Source organism: Agelaius tricolor, unplaced genomic scaffold, assembly GCF_023055355.1.
Source record: "Agelaius tricolor isolate 1412-34295 unplaced genomic scaffold, bAgeTri1.0.p SCAF_1, whole genome shotgun sequence".
Taxonomy (NCBI): domain Eukaryota; kingdom Metazoa; phylum Chordata; class Aves; order Passeriformes; family Icteridae; genus Agelaius; species Agelaius tricolor.
In genome coordinates, this window is record NW_027269261.1 from 43,929,498 (window position 1) to 43,943,931 (window position 14,434).

Genomic DNA, 14,434 nt, shown 5'->3' on the forward strand with positions numbered 1-14,434 from the left:
AGAGGAACTGAATACATTTTCTGATATTTTTAAAGGAAATCAGCCTCCCAGTTTACAAAGCACAGCTGAATTTAATGGTGCCATTTGGACCATTTCTGGCTACATGATATACAGCTTCTGTTTGCTATGTGACATAAAAATATGTAGGAATGAGCCTATTGTTTACTTTCTCCTTTTGAGTGGCAGGTAACTCGATTGTCCAAGCTGCATAGACTGCAACTGATGGAATAGCATTTCCCCCACTGGAAGCAAAGCTGCCTCCGGTCTGCATACAGTCTGAAAGCAGGCTGAACATATTTGTATATTAATTAGAGCTCATGTGGAAGATCCCCTACCCATACACAAGTATTTTGGTATTTCAAACAGGCTTTGAATTGTTCAAGTATTGAGCCACCCTGAAGTTCCTTGTTAAGCCTTCTGACAGGAAAAGACACAGAAAGGAACATCAAAGGATGTTTGTACCTTTACAAAACCCTATGTATTTCCTAAAAAATGAAGACATTGCTAGTCTGAAAGAGCTTTCTGTTTTGTGCTTGTTTTTACTGAACCCCCCCTAGTGAGAAACTCAGCTTTTAGCAAACAAAAGGAAGACCAAGAATCCAGAAACTGTGTGGCAGAAGACAGACAGTCAGCCTTCAGCACAAACAGCAAAAAATTGCACTACTGCTAGGATATACTCTTGGAGCTCTGGTCTTACACACAGGAGAAACACTGCTTGTTGGAAAGACACACTGTGTCTTGGATTTGGGCAAGGAATATCCATCATCTTGAATAGAATGTCTATGCAGAGGCAGAAACACAGCACTGACAAGAATGCAGATACCTCAGGTTTCCATAAAAATCCTTCATAAAATATTATCTATCAAAGTTATGCCTGAGCTGAAAGCAAGACTATAATTTAGTGGTAACAAGAATCTCAGATGACCAGACTTCTATTTGCTACTGGACAGCCCTGGGGTCATTTATTTATTCTATTACTAACAGCTCTTGTTACTCAAATAATCATGCATTTTCATATGTTTCAAAATAGGAATCAAAGAAAAAAAGGAATGAGTTTCTAACACTTTAAATTTGTGTTCGCTATAACCCCACAGCTTAAATTCAGTCATAACTATCTGAGTTTTACAGATGTTCTCCCAGGTTTCTGGTCAGGGCTAATACATGGGTTTTCTCAAGGTAAGCTCACAATTGTTTTCTGGGTTCCAAACAGTGGATTTAGAAAACAATAAACAGGTTGTGAAAATTGCCTCTTCTTTTAAAGTTACAGTCTTTGGACATAGAGTCATCAGTCAATATATTGCCCATGATTACTACTGCTGCACTTCACACATCCCACTTTTTCACATGGCGTGGTTTTGTCTCCTTACTTTCCCATAATCACTCAGAATTATTTTAAACACATCCAGCTGATGCCTACATACATGGGCACCTGAATTGGTATCAACAGCATTTTCAGTAACTTTTAATTTTTTAAAATTTTTTAATGACTTTGTTCAGAAAATGCTCGTCTGCTGTTTTTTGGCAGCAGCTCAAGCCGTGTCTGATAGTGCACTATGAATGCATGGCTTCATGGAACAAGACATCTGGGACTCTGTCTTGGGAAAGCTGGGGTTGAACTGATAAGGAAATCTGGTCTGACTGTGTGAGGGGGATGTGTGGGAGCCAGGCAGGGCACCTGTCAGCTTCTTGGAGCCACCCTTTGGAAGCGGCTTTGGTGCCAGCAGTGCAAGTCTCTTGGGAGTGTGACTGCCAGGGAACCTCATGAATGGGTAGACTGGGATGTTTCCTTAACAATGACCTCTACTACAGTAATTCTGTGATGCTGTGTAGAAAGAAGCCTTTAAATAGCCATGGTAAGAGGAGGACAAAAAAATATGAAACAAAGGACATAATACAATTTCCTCTGAGAAGTCAATAAAATAAATGGGATTCTAACACTAATAGATTTGAAGCCTTCCTGTGATTTCTGAACTAGAAGGCTATGAGCAATTTGGTCTCTTCATTCCATTCCCTGGTCCTGCTACAACCTTTTAAGACAGTGCAAGAGCCAGAGATGTTGGTTGTCTATCTGAAATCAAAATAAAACCTAAAAAACATCCTCTCTATCCCCCTCTCCTCCCTTTATTTTTAATTGCTTCCCTGGTGAAAGTTTTGGAAATCTGCTAGATGCAGTTATTATGGAAATATGTGTGTTGGTTGTCTTACCTATGAGTCAAAAATGTCTCCAGAAAGCTACCACTGTGTAAGACAGCAATTGACTTCAGAGTCTGCAAAAGACGCAAAGATCTACCTTGGCAAGATTGGATGAATTTGGATGAAATTGGATGAAATTGTACCAGCCTTGCTTTCTGTTCTGTGGCCACTGTGGAGGTAACCCAGCAAAATACTTTGGCCCCACCACTCTATGGCTGGCCAGACCAGGCACCTAATACAGAACTTTTCCTTCTGCCATTGGATTCTCCATGAGAGAGAATAAAGGCAACATGGTGAAAGACAGAAATAAAGGAAGTGCAAAGAATCAAAGGAAAAATAGCTGTGTGCATGGAGAAAAGAGCTGAGATCAGGATTTGTATTTGCTTTTGAGTTGAAAGATATTATAGTCTTTGCTGTAGAAGAAGGAAGATGGGATGAAGAATAACTTGTTTTGGCAATAATTCATGGCTCTGATGGTTTCAAATTGTACAACACAAATTCCTGAGTTTCACTGACTTTCTTCTATATTAGAACCAGTCAGCATAGAGCTCAAGTGCTGCAACGACATAATGCACTTAGCAATTCTCTTTTTTTCCATACCAAAAAATTTTTTCCTAAACATCTGTTCTACAATTAGCTAGTTTGCATTACAAATATTCTAAACATTGTCCCACATTACTGGATTTTAGGCACAAAAAAAAATGAACTATTCTGAGAATTTACATCGACTAACACACAGAGGACTTAAATAGCTTCCATATAAAGCTTTCATATGCCTAAATCAAATACACTACCCTCTCAGGAACAAACACTTGAAATGATCCCTTATGTTTGTAATAGTGGCCTCAGAAAAAAAACTGTACATACAGTGCACATTGTGATAAATGTCTCAATAAGGATCCCTTCAATAAAGATACGCAAATAAATCTTGATATGTCACTTCTAGGGCAGAAACAGAACATTTTGTAATTTTGCCTGATTGGTGTTTTTCCCTTTTACAGAAGTAAACATCTGCATCAACTTGTATTTGATTTTGGCCCCTCAGTACTGCATAGCATGGCTTGCTGTGCTAGGAGGGCTTTGTTGATGTTTTAAATATTTCCACATTACTGTTTAAATTCAGATCCCAAACACATCTTTGAAGTCAATTTCCCAATCACCTCCACTTACTTGGCTTCAGATCATACGGAATGGTCTTAAGAGCACAGAGCCTTCAGGCAGAGCCAACCCAACATGATTTCAGCCACTAAAAGGCATCCAGTCATGGAACTGGACAAGGAAGAGCCTGAAAGATCTCCGAAATCTGAGTTAGCCACACCCTGAATTTTCCTAGTGCTCCACACTTGTTGCTCATGTAAATGTAGTCTTTGCCTTCATGTGTCTAAACCAGGCTTTTTTTGTGAGTACAATGCTTCCAAGAGGATTATTCTTAAAAACCCCAGTTAATTAAAATGTCCAATTAAACGTCCTTTACCTATGCCAAAACCATATTATGGTCTCTGATAAATATTGTATTCCCATGTCATCAAAACACTAACAGCCAGACGAAAAACTTTTCCCCATGGTGAAGGTTAATTATAGAAGAACCATGTGCCCCCAACATGGCTGCTTTTGTCAGCAAAAGAAATAGGAGCTCTGTAGACAAAGCTTTCTGTCATTTTGGAAATCAAACATTTTCAGTTGGATGGGAAAAATGGAAAAAATAACGACTGAAAGTCCTTTTTGTGTATGTAGTTATAACTGCTGGTTTTCAATAACTGAGATAAAGAACTAAAATGAATATTGGACTATAAACTCTTACACAAACCTAAGTGTTCCTTCAGAGCCAGCTTACCCTCGAGTTCATTTCCGCTAGCACAGCTTTTCGAAGGGAACAGACCAATCCTCACAGAAACGTGTTCACAGACAAATTGCCCACATTGCTCAGCACTGGTATTTGGCAAGGTCTCCAGCCAGATGGGTTTGCTAATGACTTCTGTAAGGTGCTTAAATCAGAAGCTACTGTAACACATGACTGCCATGTCTAATTACCCTGCTAATACAGCTTAGTGGATATTGTTTGGTATGTAAAAGTCAGAGTTTTTGATGAAAAATACAGTACAAAATGGTCTTTTAAATTTCAATGTAACCAAAGGCTTGATTGTTTGCCCATATACAACCTTTCCTAAGAAGAGTCTCTCAGAACAATTGTTACAGCAGTGACAGACATTTCTTCAATTTATAAAATATTTCTCAGCCAATGTACACTAACAATAGACATGGAATTTTAGTTGCATGAGTTGAATATATTTTTTAATTATTCAATAATTTTCCATAGGTTTGCCTGAACACATTCAGCAGCCAAGAGAAAACTGGGATAAAACTATGGTCTTGGACTTTTTTTTCATCAGGGTAACTCAAATGTGCTCATTAGCTTCATTTCATTTTGCAAAGGTGTCCTTTTTTTCATGTAGACTTTAAGCTCAGTACTGTACACATACTGTTACATATGTACACATATGCTAACACTGCAATCAAATCCTCAGTTGCTGGCACAAGAAGATGGCAAGTTATTTCCTGCTACAACTAACATAAAAGGAAATATGAAGAAACTAAACCTCTTTTGAGCATTTTCTCCAGGATGTGTTTGTCAGCAAAGCAGGATTTTTTTCTCCTAGGCCACTAATCAATGCCTATGACCACCCCAAACAGCTTTTGTTCAGACTGGGGAAGCCAGCTCCTGGGTTCCAGGACAGGATACACCAAAGAAATTAACTGATAATGGTGATAATGGTGGCAAGCCCTCCTTGGTAACAAGGGATCCTGACAGCTCTGAGGGGTTGAACCGCCTCTGGATGGAGAGCCCGGGGACTGAGCTGAAGAGAAACCTGAGTTGTTACTAGTAACAACGACTTCAGATAATACAAGATAAAATATTTCAGGTTTAGATTTTTAACATTTATTAAAAAAGCAGGATGTATGTTCATTTCAAATTAAACAGTTAAAAATGTTAAAGCATACAAACAAATCAATTGTGTACTAGCAGCATCCAATTGTTAGAATTTTCTAGAACTCCTCCGTACAGTCTTGGCAAGCTCAAAATATTACAACTTGCAACCAACTGACTTCACCATAGTGCAGATAAAACAAACTTTATAAAAACAACAATTTAAGGTTAAATAAGCTTAAATAAAGGTGTTAAATACAAGACACTTGATCAAAGCTTCTGTACAAAGATAAACAAATTTGGCATTGTACAACTGATTGGCTGGCTCACAGCATACATGATTTCCATAGTTAAGCAGTGTAGCTGTTTAGCTGAACATCAACTATACAAAAGTAACTGAAGTTGGGAGTGGGCTAACCCCAGTGAGCCATTTACAAGGCATGTGTATTTTTAGAAAATCAGAACACTGTTTATATTCAGGCACCATTTGTTCCTGCAAATAAATAATCTCTAATGTATCTGCATCCAAACGAGTGTTAAACACGTCAGTGCTAACATTTTATAAACACAGCTCTGTGACTATTCACTATACCTCCATTCTTATTGCTATGACAATGTGGACTGTGGAAATAAAACTACTGTACATACAAAAAAATAGAGCACCTTTTAAACATTAAAGTATATGTCTGGTTATTCTTTTTATCTTACAATACTGAAGCCCAAGCTAATTTAAATTGCTTTAACATCTTCACCAGCACACCTGAAATGCAGGAACTAAAACCCCAAATATTCCTCTTCAGGCAAGCCCCAGCCAGAGCAACTTCTAAAAATGTCTAAAATGACACTAAGAATTTTTTACATTCATCTGCACACAAACAAGTATCTGCTATTCTCTGCTTTCTTCATATGAATTTAAAGACGGGTCGCCACAGTTCTCTCTCCTTTTCAGATGAATAAAGCTGGACAGAAAATGTAGCAGAAACACCTAAAATGGATTGTGAACACAGTGAAATTATTACCCCGCTATTTCAAAGATACAGCTTTTAGGTTGTTCAGATAACTATTTTGCAGGGCCCCAGCCATTAGGATTTTTTGTCTATCGTATTAAAAAACCATTCTGTAAATTTCCTCAGTTGAGCAGCTGCTGTTTGAGACTCCTCCTGAAGTCTCATGTTATCTTGTCTCAGGTGCTGCACCTCTGCTTGGAGAACTGCCTTGTCCTGCTTTTCCTGGTTAACAAAGATACAAGTTGAGCAAAGTGAGTGGTTATGATGACAACATTTATTTTTTTGTTAACATTTCTATGTAAGTCACAACAGTTATATTTTGGTGAGCTCCCTAATTCATTCTGACAACGGTTAACTGTAAGTTAATTCCCCAAATATGCTCCAACTACCTGATTCATTCCGAGAAAATACTGCAAGCTAAAAAGAAAACTAGATGTTAGTTTAATAGAAAAATTAAAGGCATTTACACCATTTAACAAAAGAAAAATAAAATTAGGCATTAAAAGCATAAGAAGCTTTTAGCTATAATAAATCATATGTGAGAGCCCAAGTTGTAAGTAATTGATTTCAAACAAGGAAGAACAATATCTAATTTCAAAATTTTTCCTTACATGATTATTTTCCTACCAAGAGCAGCCTCATTTCTATTATCCTGGCAATATCTCCAGCTCAGAATTTTGACAGCAAATGAGGCACAAATCAAGTCGCTGCTACATGAGCAAGGCAGCACAAGGCAACAAGTATGACAAAACTGGGGTGCTAACTACTTACCAATGGTGCCCTGTCCATATCCCTATCCTATGGTAAATCCAAAGTACTATAAATAAAGATGAAGTGTTTCCTTTTTTCTGGGGTATGACTATTTGTAGGATTGTTCTGGAGTAAAGAACCATAAAATACTTTGCCTTGGGCCAATGTCCTCACATAACCATTCCCACAGGACCTTCTGCACCTCAGTGCTCCGAGCAACCAAGTCCTCCTGTCTAATTTAACTGATGTACTTCTTTCAAGCCCTTGGTGATGTCTCTGTAAAAATAAAACTACTAAAACTGGGGAACAGTGATGGTGCTTGTGGTCTCTTACCTTTCTCAGGTCAGTTTGTAGCTGCCTGAGGATGACTTCCAGCTGGTTTACTTTTCCAGTCAGAGTACTTGGAGCATGTTCCCTGTAAAGTAAACCACTACCTTCACTCTGAGTTAGTGAAAAACATCTTCTTCCCAGCTTTAGCAGAGTTACACTTTTAGTAATAGCAAAGGAAATCAATCATAGTTAGGAAAATAGAGACAAAACCAGCATTAGTTAAAGACTATTACTAGAACATAAATCCAGTCCTGCAATATCTGAAATACAGCACTGCTTCTCATGCAAATCAGGCAGAAGTAACAATGATTTTAAGAAGCAATGTTTTAGGAATGACTTGCACATACCCTCACAGTGCAAGTCACACTCACTGCTCCATGGTGTGCAGGCACATTGGTTAACAAGCTGCTTTCTGATAAGCACTAATCTCAAGCAAGATGCAGCAGCAATTACTGCAAACCAAAAGAGCTGTAAAATGTTCTTTTGTCTGCTGTGCAATAGTGTCATTTGCAGAAAAGGATAAACCTATGGCTTAATGGAGACAAATATTTTGTTTAAAGGTCAAAACATAAAATATTGCCACAGGTTAATCAAATGCATGAGGGAAAATACTGAGATAGTTTCTATTTTCTGAATGACAGTGAGTACTGTGGGAGACAGTTCCATGTACATTATAGATGCAATTAGCCGTCATGTGAGTAATTGTGTCTAAAAGAGAGCAGGTGAAGAGAGGCTTTACATTCAAAGCTGAATGAGCTGCTTCATGCAATTGCACAAATCTGACAGGTTTGCCATGGCTAAAAGGGAAACATCTTTAACAGTCTTTTGTAGTCCTTACTGATCATTAGCCTCAGGAAAGATATGGACTTAAAAGTCATTACAATAAATGTGCTTTACCATATAAGCAAGCTAATTTGTGTAAAATTGGTTCAAATTAAAATGTGATAGTCTAACAAGCAAGAAGACTTTCCCTCTATTTCCCATTCTTCCATTCCTACAACTGAAGAGCAAAACTAATCAAAGATGTGTTTTTCTTTTAAAGTGTAGTGGTGGACAGATTATACTGCTGAATCTATAACAAGAATGATCTTTAAATTAACAAGTACACTCCTTAGACCAGGATAGGTGGAGAGTCAGGGGGAAAAAAAAGCAATCATTTCTCTCACAGCACTGGGAAGAATTTGGAGAATTGGGTAGTTTGGCATAAAATCTGCAATCCTCTGTTACAGATTCTCTTGATTAATTTACCTCCGTATAAAAGAAAAATTACAGGTTTGTAAATAGCAAATACTTGCTAAGATAGGATAGACCCTGTTCCAAGGTTTGAGACATTTGCTGCCAATTAGATTATTGCATCCTACAGAGTTGAGTTCCTGTTATTAGTTCTATTAAAAAGAAAACAGAAATAAATGTAACAAATATTATTATTGTAAAGGAAGAATACAGTAAGAAATTTGATTATCTGAAATTCTGCATCTAACCTTGATCTGCATTACAGACCAATTGCAGTGAGAGAGAAGTTGATTTGAAGAAACAAAATTTTTCAAAATTAAAGAAATTATAAGTCCAGGCAACAAGTCTGCCATCAAACAGCCATGAAACATGCATACAGGCAATTTGACATGCAACATTAAGAAAAAATCTTTCCTTAAAATAAGAAAAATGAAATAAATCATGCATTTTGAAAGAAACATGCTTCCATTCTGACATACCCTGCATCCTCAAGAAAATCTTTTCCGTCTGGGGGACTCTCATCCAAAGGTAACTCCTGTGCTCCTTCCAAGCCCTGAGCTTGTGGCATATCATTCAAGGTGCAAAAAGATGCTACTCTCTGATCTGTAAAAAAGTAACATAAGGATACCTCTAAAACTGCACAAAATAAAAGTCTATATTACAGCCATTATCCTGGTTCAGTTAGCAAAAATGGATGTAGGCTTCTACATCTCAGCTCTGAAGATAATCAGCAGACGTATGCACCAACTAGTTGGCTTCCCCACACCTGCATCCAAAGGCAACCCTAAAGCAATTTTTTTATGTCTATCAGCAGTATGACAGTTTTGTCCGGACCACTTAATGCTGATATGAACAGTAAATTGGTCTTGATGAAATATGCAGAAAGCCATTACAGAATTCAGGTCCACAACCAACGACAGTAATAATTCAGCAAAAAGGTTTGCATTTTTTCCATGGACTTAAAGCCCTCAGATTCCCCATAAATCTTCACTTTTCTTTTCATATTGCTTTACTGTCTCAAGCATTTGCAGAAGCTGATGGTAATCTGCATACTTGAAAACCAATAAATTCACACTATTTTTATCAATTGAGCTTTTATTATAGGTATTACTAAAGCACTCTATTATCTGCATTGAATTTCACTAGAACATAATCTAACAAGCACAGATGCAATTACCTATGGATATACAGTGTGGTTGCCAAAATACATCAGTCACCACATAATAGAAGTATGCCATGCAGATCATCATTGCACAGAACAGGAGTAAATGATGCATTCATTAGGACTTAATTTGTCTTCTTTAAGGAAAAAAAAAACAAAACCAAACAACCAAAATCCATATTCTGTGGAGATTGATTTAGCTTATTTCTGCCAAACAAAATCCATGTCTGTAGGCTTGTATGAATTCTGGTGACAACATGCCTGCCTTGCCCTTTCTCCCCTTGCTCTACCACCCCACCAGGCCCAAAGCTTGCATTATCATGCAAACGTGCAAACATAGGAAGTATCAAAAAAAGTTTACAAAAGGCAAAAGTCATCAATCCCAGACCATCACCTAGAAACGGCGTCTGATGACAGAATGGCCCAAATTCTTCATCTGAGTCAAAACCTGGAATAAGATTTAGAATGTTCCTATAAACAACAGGGTCCATCTCCACTGGAGCAGCTGTGGCCCTTGCAGCAGTGGGATGTTCCCGCGCGGTTCCTGCTGTGCTCACTCCCAGCCTTGCCAGGCCATTTCTACTCAACACCAACATTACAGTAAGTATGAGGTGCCACACCCCACGTTTCTGATAGCAACACCCAGTGTTGTGACACAGCCTGGCAACTTGGCAGGCTACATAACAGGACAATCCTTCAAACTCTTAAAGGACACAAACAGTAAATACAGGCCTGATCTCTGCAAACAGGAAGGATAAGTTCTACCAAACAAAAATAGGAAATCACTAAAATGCTCTTTGTTGGTTTAAAAAACCCCTTCAGCACAGCATAGATCGCCAATTCATTCTACAATACAATGAACAAAAGTTGCATTTCTGATTTTGTCCAGTTTCAAAGACTGCAGCACATTTCTCCTGCTTTTAGCCTTATTTCTGACTACTGATGGATCTCAACAAATATGAAAATGACTATTCCATATGTGCTGACAAAAAGGTAAGACTATAATTTTAAACACATAATCAATGATATCATTTGCAGATTTGAAACCTACCAAGATAAATAGATTTACTTTGTACAGATAAATAAACTTCGTTTCCCAGATCAAACACAGTATGTAGCCCAGAAACAAGACAGTGTAAACAAGTAGTCTGAAGTACACAGATAATTAATTTCACCTTCACAGTATTAACATTTTCATTACAACAACTGGTTTTTATAAAGAAAAATTAACTGTATTTCTGGGTATGATGCTGTAGACCTAGATTCTGTTTCCTCCAAATTACAGATACCCTTCCTATTCAATTGAATCAAAATGTACATACTAAACAGAAGATAATACATGTAAATCTCAGAGGTCTTATTTTTAAATGAGATGTCCCTGCCAAACTCCAAAGAGAATCCACCCACAGAAAACTATTTACAAATAATATATTGGTCTTTATATCAAAAGTTTAAACAATTGACTTAGCAAGACCAAAGATGAGACAAAAATTCATGTTTAAATTTACAGTAAAAGAGTCATACAGCTGTAACCACTAAGAGTTTGAATCTGTATTATCATTGATCCAGACCACTAACAGAGGCCAGAAAAAACTCCAGGCAATTTTGATGTACTGGAAGCAGAAAAGGCTAAAATGAGTATAGTGCATGAAGCCGCTCTCTCATTGTTAAGGTAAAGTCTACCCACAAACATATACTGACATACGCACTGAAGCAAAAAGAGTTACACATGCATGCCCTAGAAATCATCAAATGTTAACTAAATATTGTTATTTTTTCTTTTTTCTAGCAGTTTAACACACTACTTTGGTTAAAATAATTATCTGTCATGCTAAATGATCCACTTCTTTCTCATTATATTATGTGTAGCATTACATTTAGCTATGAAGAATTTAAATCAAAGTATTAAAATAACATTAATTATAATAGCACAGATGTTTCTGCAAAGATAAATTTGCATTAAGAAACACTGCATTTTGATTGGCACCAATAGACATTCATAAAAATCACCTGGAAAAAAATCAGGAGTTGAAACCACCAATTTTAATGAACAGGGATGTCAAAAGGACTATCTTAGGCTTTTAATGCTCACAATACGACTTATCAAACACTAAACATTTTTTTTAAAGCATAATAAACCCACTTTGAAGTAGAACAAATAGTACAAAGTTGTACTAATAAAAATATTCAATATTTGTATTTGTGTCAGTTGTCTTTTATGATTGCAGTAGCAGGTATGGACATCCAAAAATGCTTCTCTTTTTTGTCCCCAAAACATGGAAAAGATAGAAAAAATCATCAACACATGTTGAAAGCCAGTCCTTCTTCCCTAACTTGAAGATCTATTGGAAGGATAATGCAAAAAGAGAATTGAAAAATTAATCTCTAATTTTCCCTGAGTCTTTTCTGGGATTTCTCCTTTTTCAAATTTGGCGTTCCAATTTATTCTCCCATATCTTTATCTTTACTCAGTTGAGAGTGCTTTCTTTCTTTTTGGTTCTTTAACTTCTTATTTTTCACGCCAACTGCCTTCCCTCTTTTGCTGTACAGTCACATAGAGTCCTATCTATTTTTTATTCTTTGCTCCAGGGATAGATACAGGAACATTACAACAGAGTATTTCCATCATGTGAACTCCTCCCTGGTTATGTCTCTCTGCACTTCCCAATGAAATAAGAGACGGGAACTGGAAGTAGCCTGTCCATGTATGGCAGAAATGGGAGGATTCCCCCTGCTACTGACTGGACTGATGTTAGCATACATGCCAAAGATAATCTCTGGAGAGACATCAGAATCAAAACCATGTCTTGCAAAGGAAGGAGTGCAGAGTGTTAAAATAATGCTCCACTGTGCTCCCGCCTATGGGCGCTGACCCTCCACAGAGGCAGCTCAAGCAAAGAACCCTGCAGCTTCTGGAGCTTGTGGATTTAATGCATGCACAGCTCTCCATTACACTGTGAAGACCTGTCTTAGGAATAACAGAGGATTTTCAGAAAAAGTTTGAAGTAAAATATTCAGCTCTGCACAAAGGTTTTTCTCAAGCAAATGCAGTGAAAATTAAATCCTGACAAAGAGAAAGCATTACCACCATACTTTCATTTAAAAACAAAACAAAACAATAGTAATAGCATCTTCCATCAGGATCAAGGCTTCAGCTGAATAAAAGCTAATACTAATAAACAGCCTTGTCCACTCTTCCTCTGAGGAGAGGAACAAAGTGAAAAATGAGACTACTGCTCCTGTTACAACCACACGTAAACTCTGAGTATGGATGATGGTAGCAAAAATCTTCCTACTAATTTAGTTCTTAATTCAACTGATGGCAACAATATAAGCACCTAAAAAGTCTACATCTAACATTAATCAAGATATAAATGCTTTTTAAGACAGAGATGAAAGATCATAAGGCCCACATTAGGGATGTTGAACTGATCAAATAATATAAATTGTCAACACATAATCTAGAGAGATAACAAGAAAAAAACTCTGACCTTGGAATCAGATTGGTAATCCTGATAAACTCATAGTAAGAAAAGACATTGTACAAAGAAAAAATTAAAATTAAGACCAATATCTAGGTTCTAGAAGAGAACACAATTTCAAAATATCAGGCAAAGCCAAACTAGAGAAAACTTCTAATTTCACAGATTCAGTATTAAAAAATTATTATAATTTTAGTGATCCTTTCCATTGAAAGTGGGGAGGCAGGTGTTTGTTTACTTTTTGGGTTTTTTTAATATGGTCCTATATGAAATGTGATCCCATTTTCATCCAGTTAAAAAAAAAAGATCAAAGCAGTTTTATATTCAAAAGTGGACAAACTTTAGAATCATTCACTCTCTTTTTCACATTGATGGAATGCAGAACAGTAGTTCCAAGCTGTTTTTAAAAAGAAAGTTGAAGCAGCTGCTAAGTAAACAACATTAAAATACACATGGAAACTGCACTGTTAATTCATATGCAACACATTTCTTTCCAGTGATCTTTTATGACATGCCTATCAGTTATTCTTTTTTAAATTAGTTTCAAATTGCAAGACATAGGATGAAGTTGAATAAGGGTTTAGAAATTCCATTCCTTGAAAAGGTTTCTAGTTGCAGCACTATGAATTTAGTCAAAACATTGTATAAATCATCTACCATATACACAGATGTCACTACTGTAGAGTCCTAAACAGAAAAGAATTATATTCCTTCATATAAAAATAGATTGTTATTTACTACTCAAAATCTTACAATAAACCAAAAAACATATAATAAATAGCTTCTATCTTACAACTCAGACAATCAGTTCTTCAGCATTATCTACAGATATATCTAAGTATTTGCAATTAAAACCCAACAAGTTAATACCCTTCCTCCCTAGGATACAGCACTGTGGGTTAGCTGTATTGTTCTACCTCTCATTTTCAAATTCAAATGTAATTACACTTACATAACACTTACCAAGGTGAAATTATTTTAATCATGATACTGTGTAGTAAAAAAAATGAAAATCTATTAATTTTCAAAGAAAGCTAAAAATAGAGGAGCATAGCTGGTACAGAATGATCCTTCACTCAGCTGAACTCAACATTTTTATTAGCATTTTAAAATATTCTTCAAGTACGAAGTTACAGAGCTAGTCATTTACTGATGCAAACCTTTTTTCAGTAGTTGAAGATGTCAGTAACAAATAGCAGGGTGTTCCCTGAGCAATTGAACATAGGAATGCATGGGAAGAGCTGTCAAGATTCTCAGTGTCACAGTAGTTCCTGCCAGCTACCACAGCCATGTTTGAGTAGTATTGAATAGTAATGAATGCACATCAGGTCAAGAAATAATGCAGTTCCTC

The 14,434-nt window shown here is 36.7% G+C and overlaps 1 protein-coding gene across 9 annotated transcripts in view; it reads right to left on the reverse strand.

The window, feature by feature from the left end:
- Positions 1-5,108: 5,108 nt before the first annotated feature.
- SIPA1L2 (signal induced proliferation associated 1 like 2) overlaps positions 5,109-14,434 on the reverse strand; it is a 126,648-nt gene continuing 117,322 nt past the window's right edge. For 3 of the 9 annotated variants that reach the window (XM_071431876.1, XM_071431830.1, XM_071431849.1), the window contains 4 exons: positions 9,963-10,049; positions 8,919-9,042; positions 7,210-7,291; positions 5,109-6,348 (listed from right to left, as the gene is read on the reverse strand). In XM_071431876.1, the coding sequence (XP_071287977.1) occupies positions 6,202-6,348; positions 7,210-7,291; positions 8,919-9,042; positions 9,963-10,049 (440 nt within the window). In that variant the 3' untranslated portion in view covers positions 5,109-6,201. The remainder of the gene's footprint in view (positions 6,349-7,209; positions 7,292-8,918; positions 9,043-9,962; positions 10,050-14,434) is intronic. The other 6 variants (XM_071431895.1, XM_071431841.1, XM_071431867.1 and 3 more) reach the window with 2 other exon arrangements.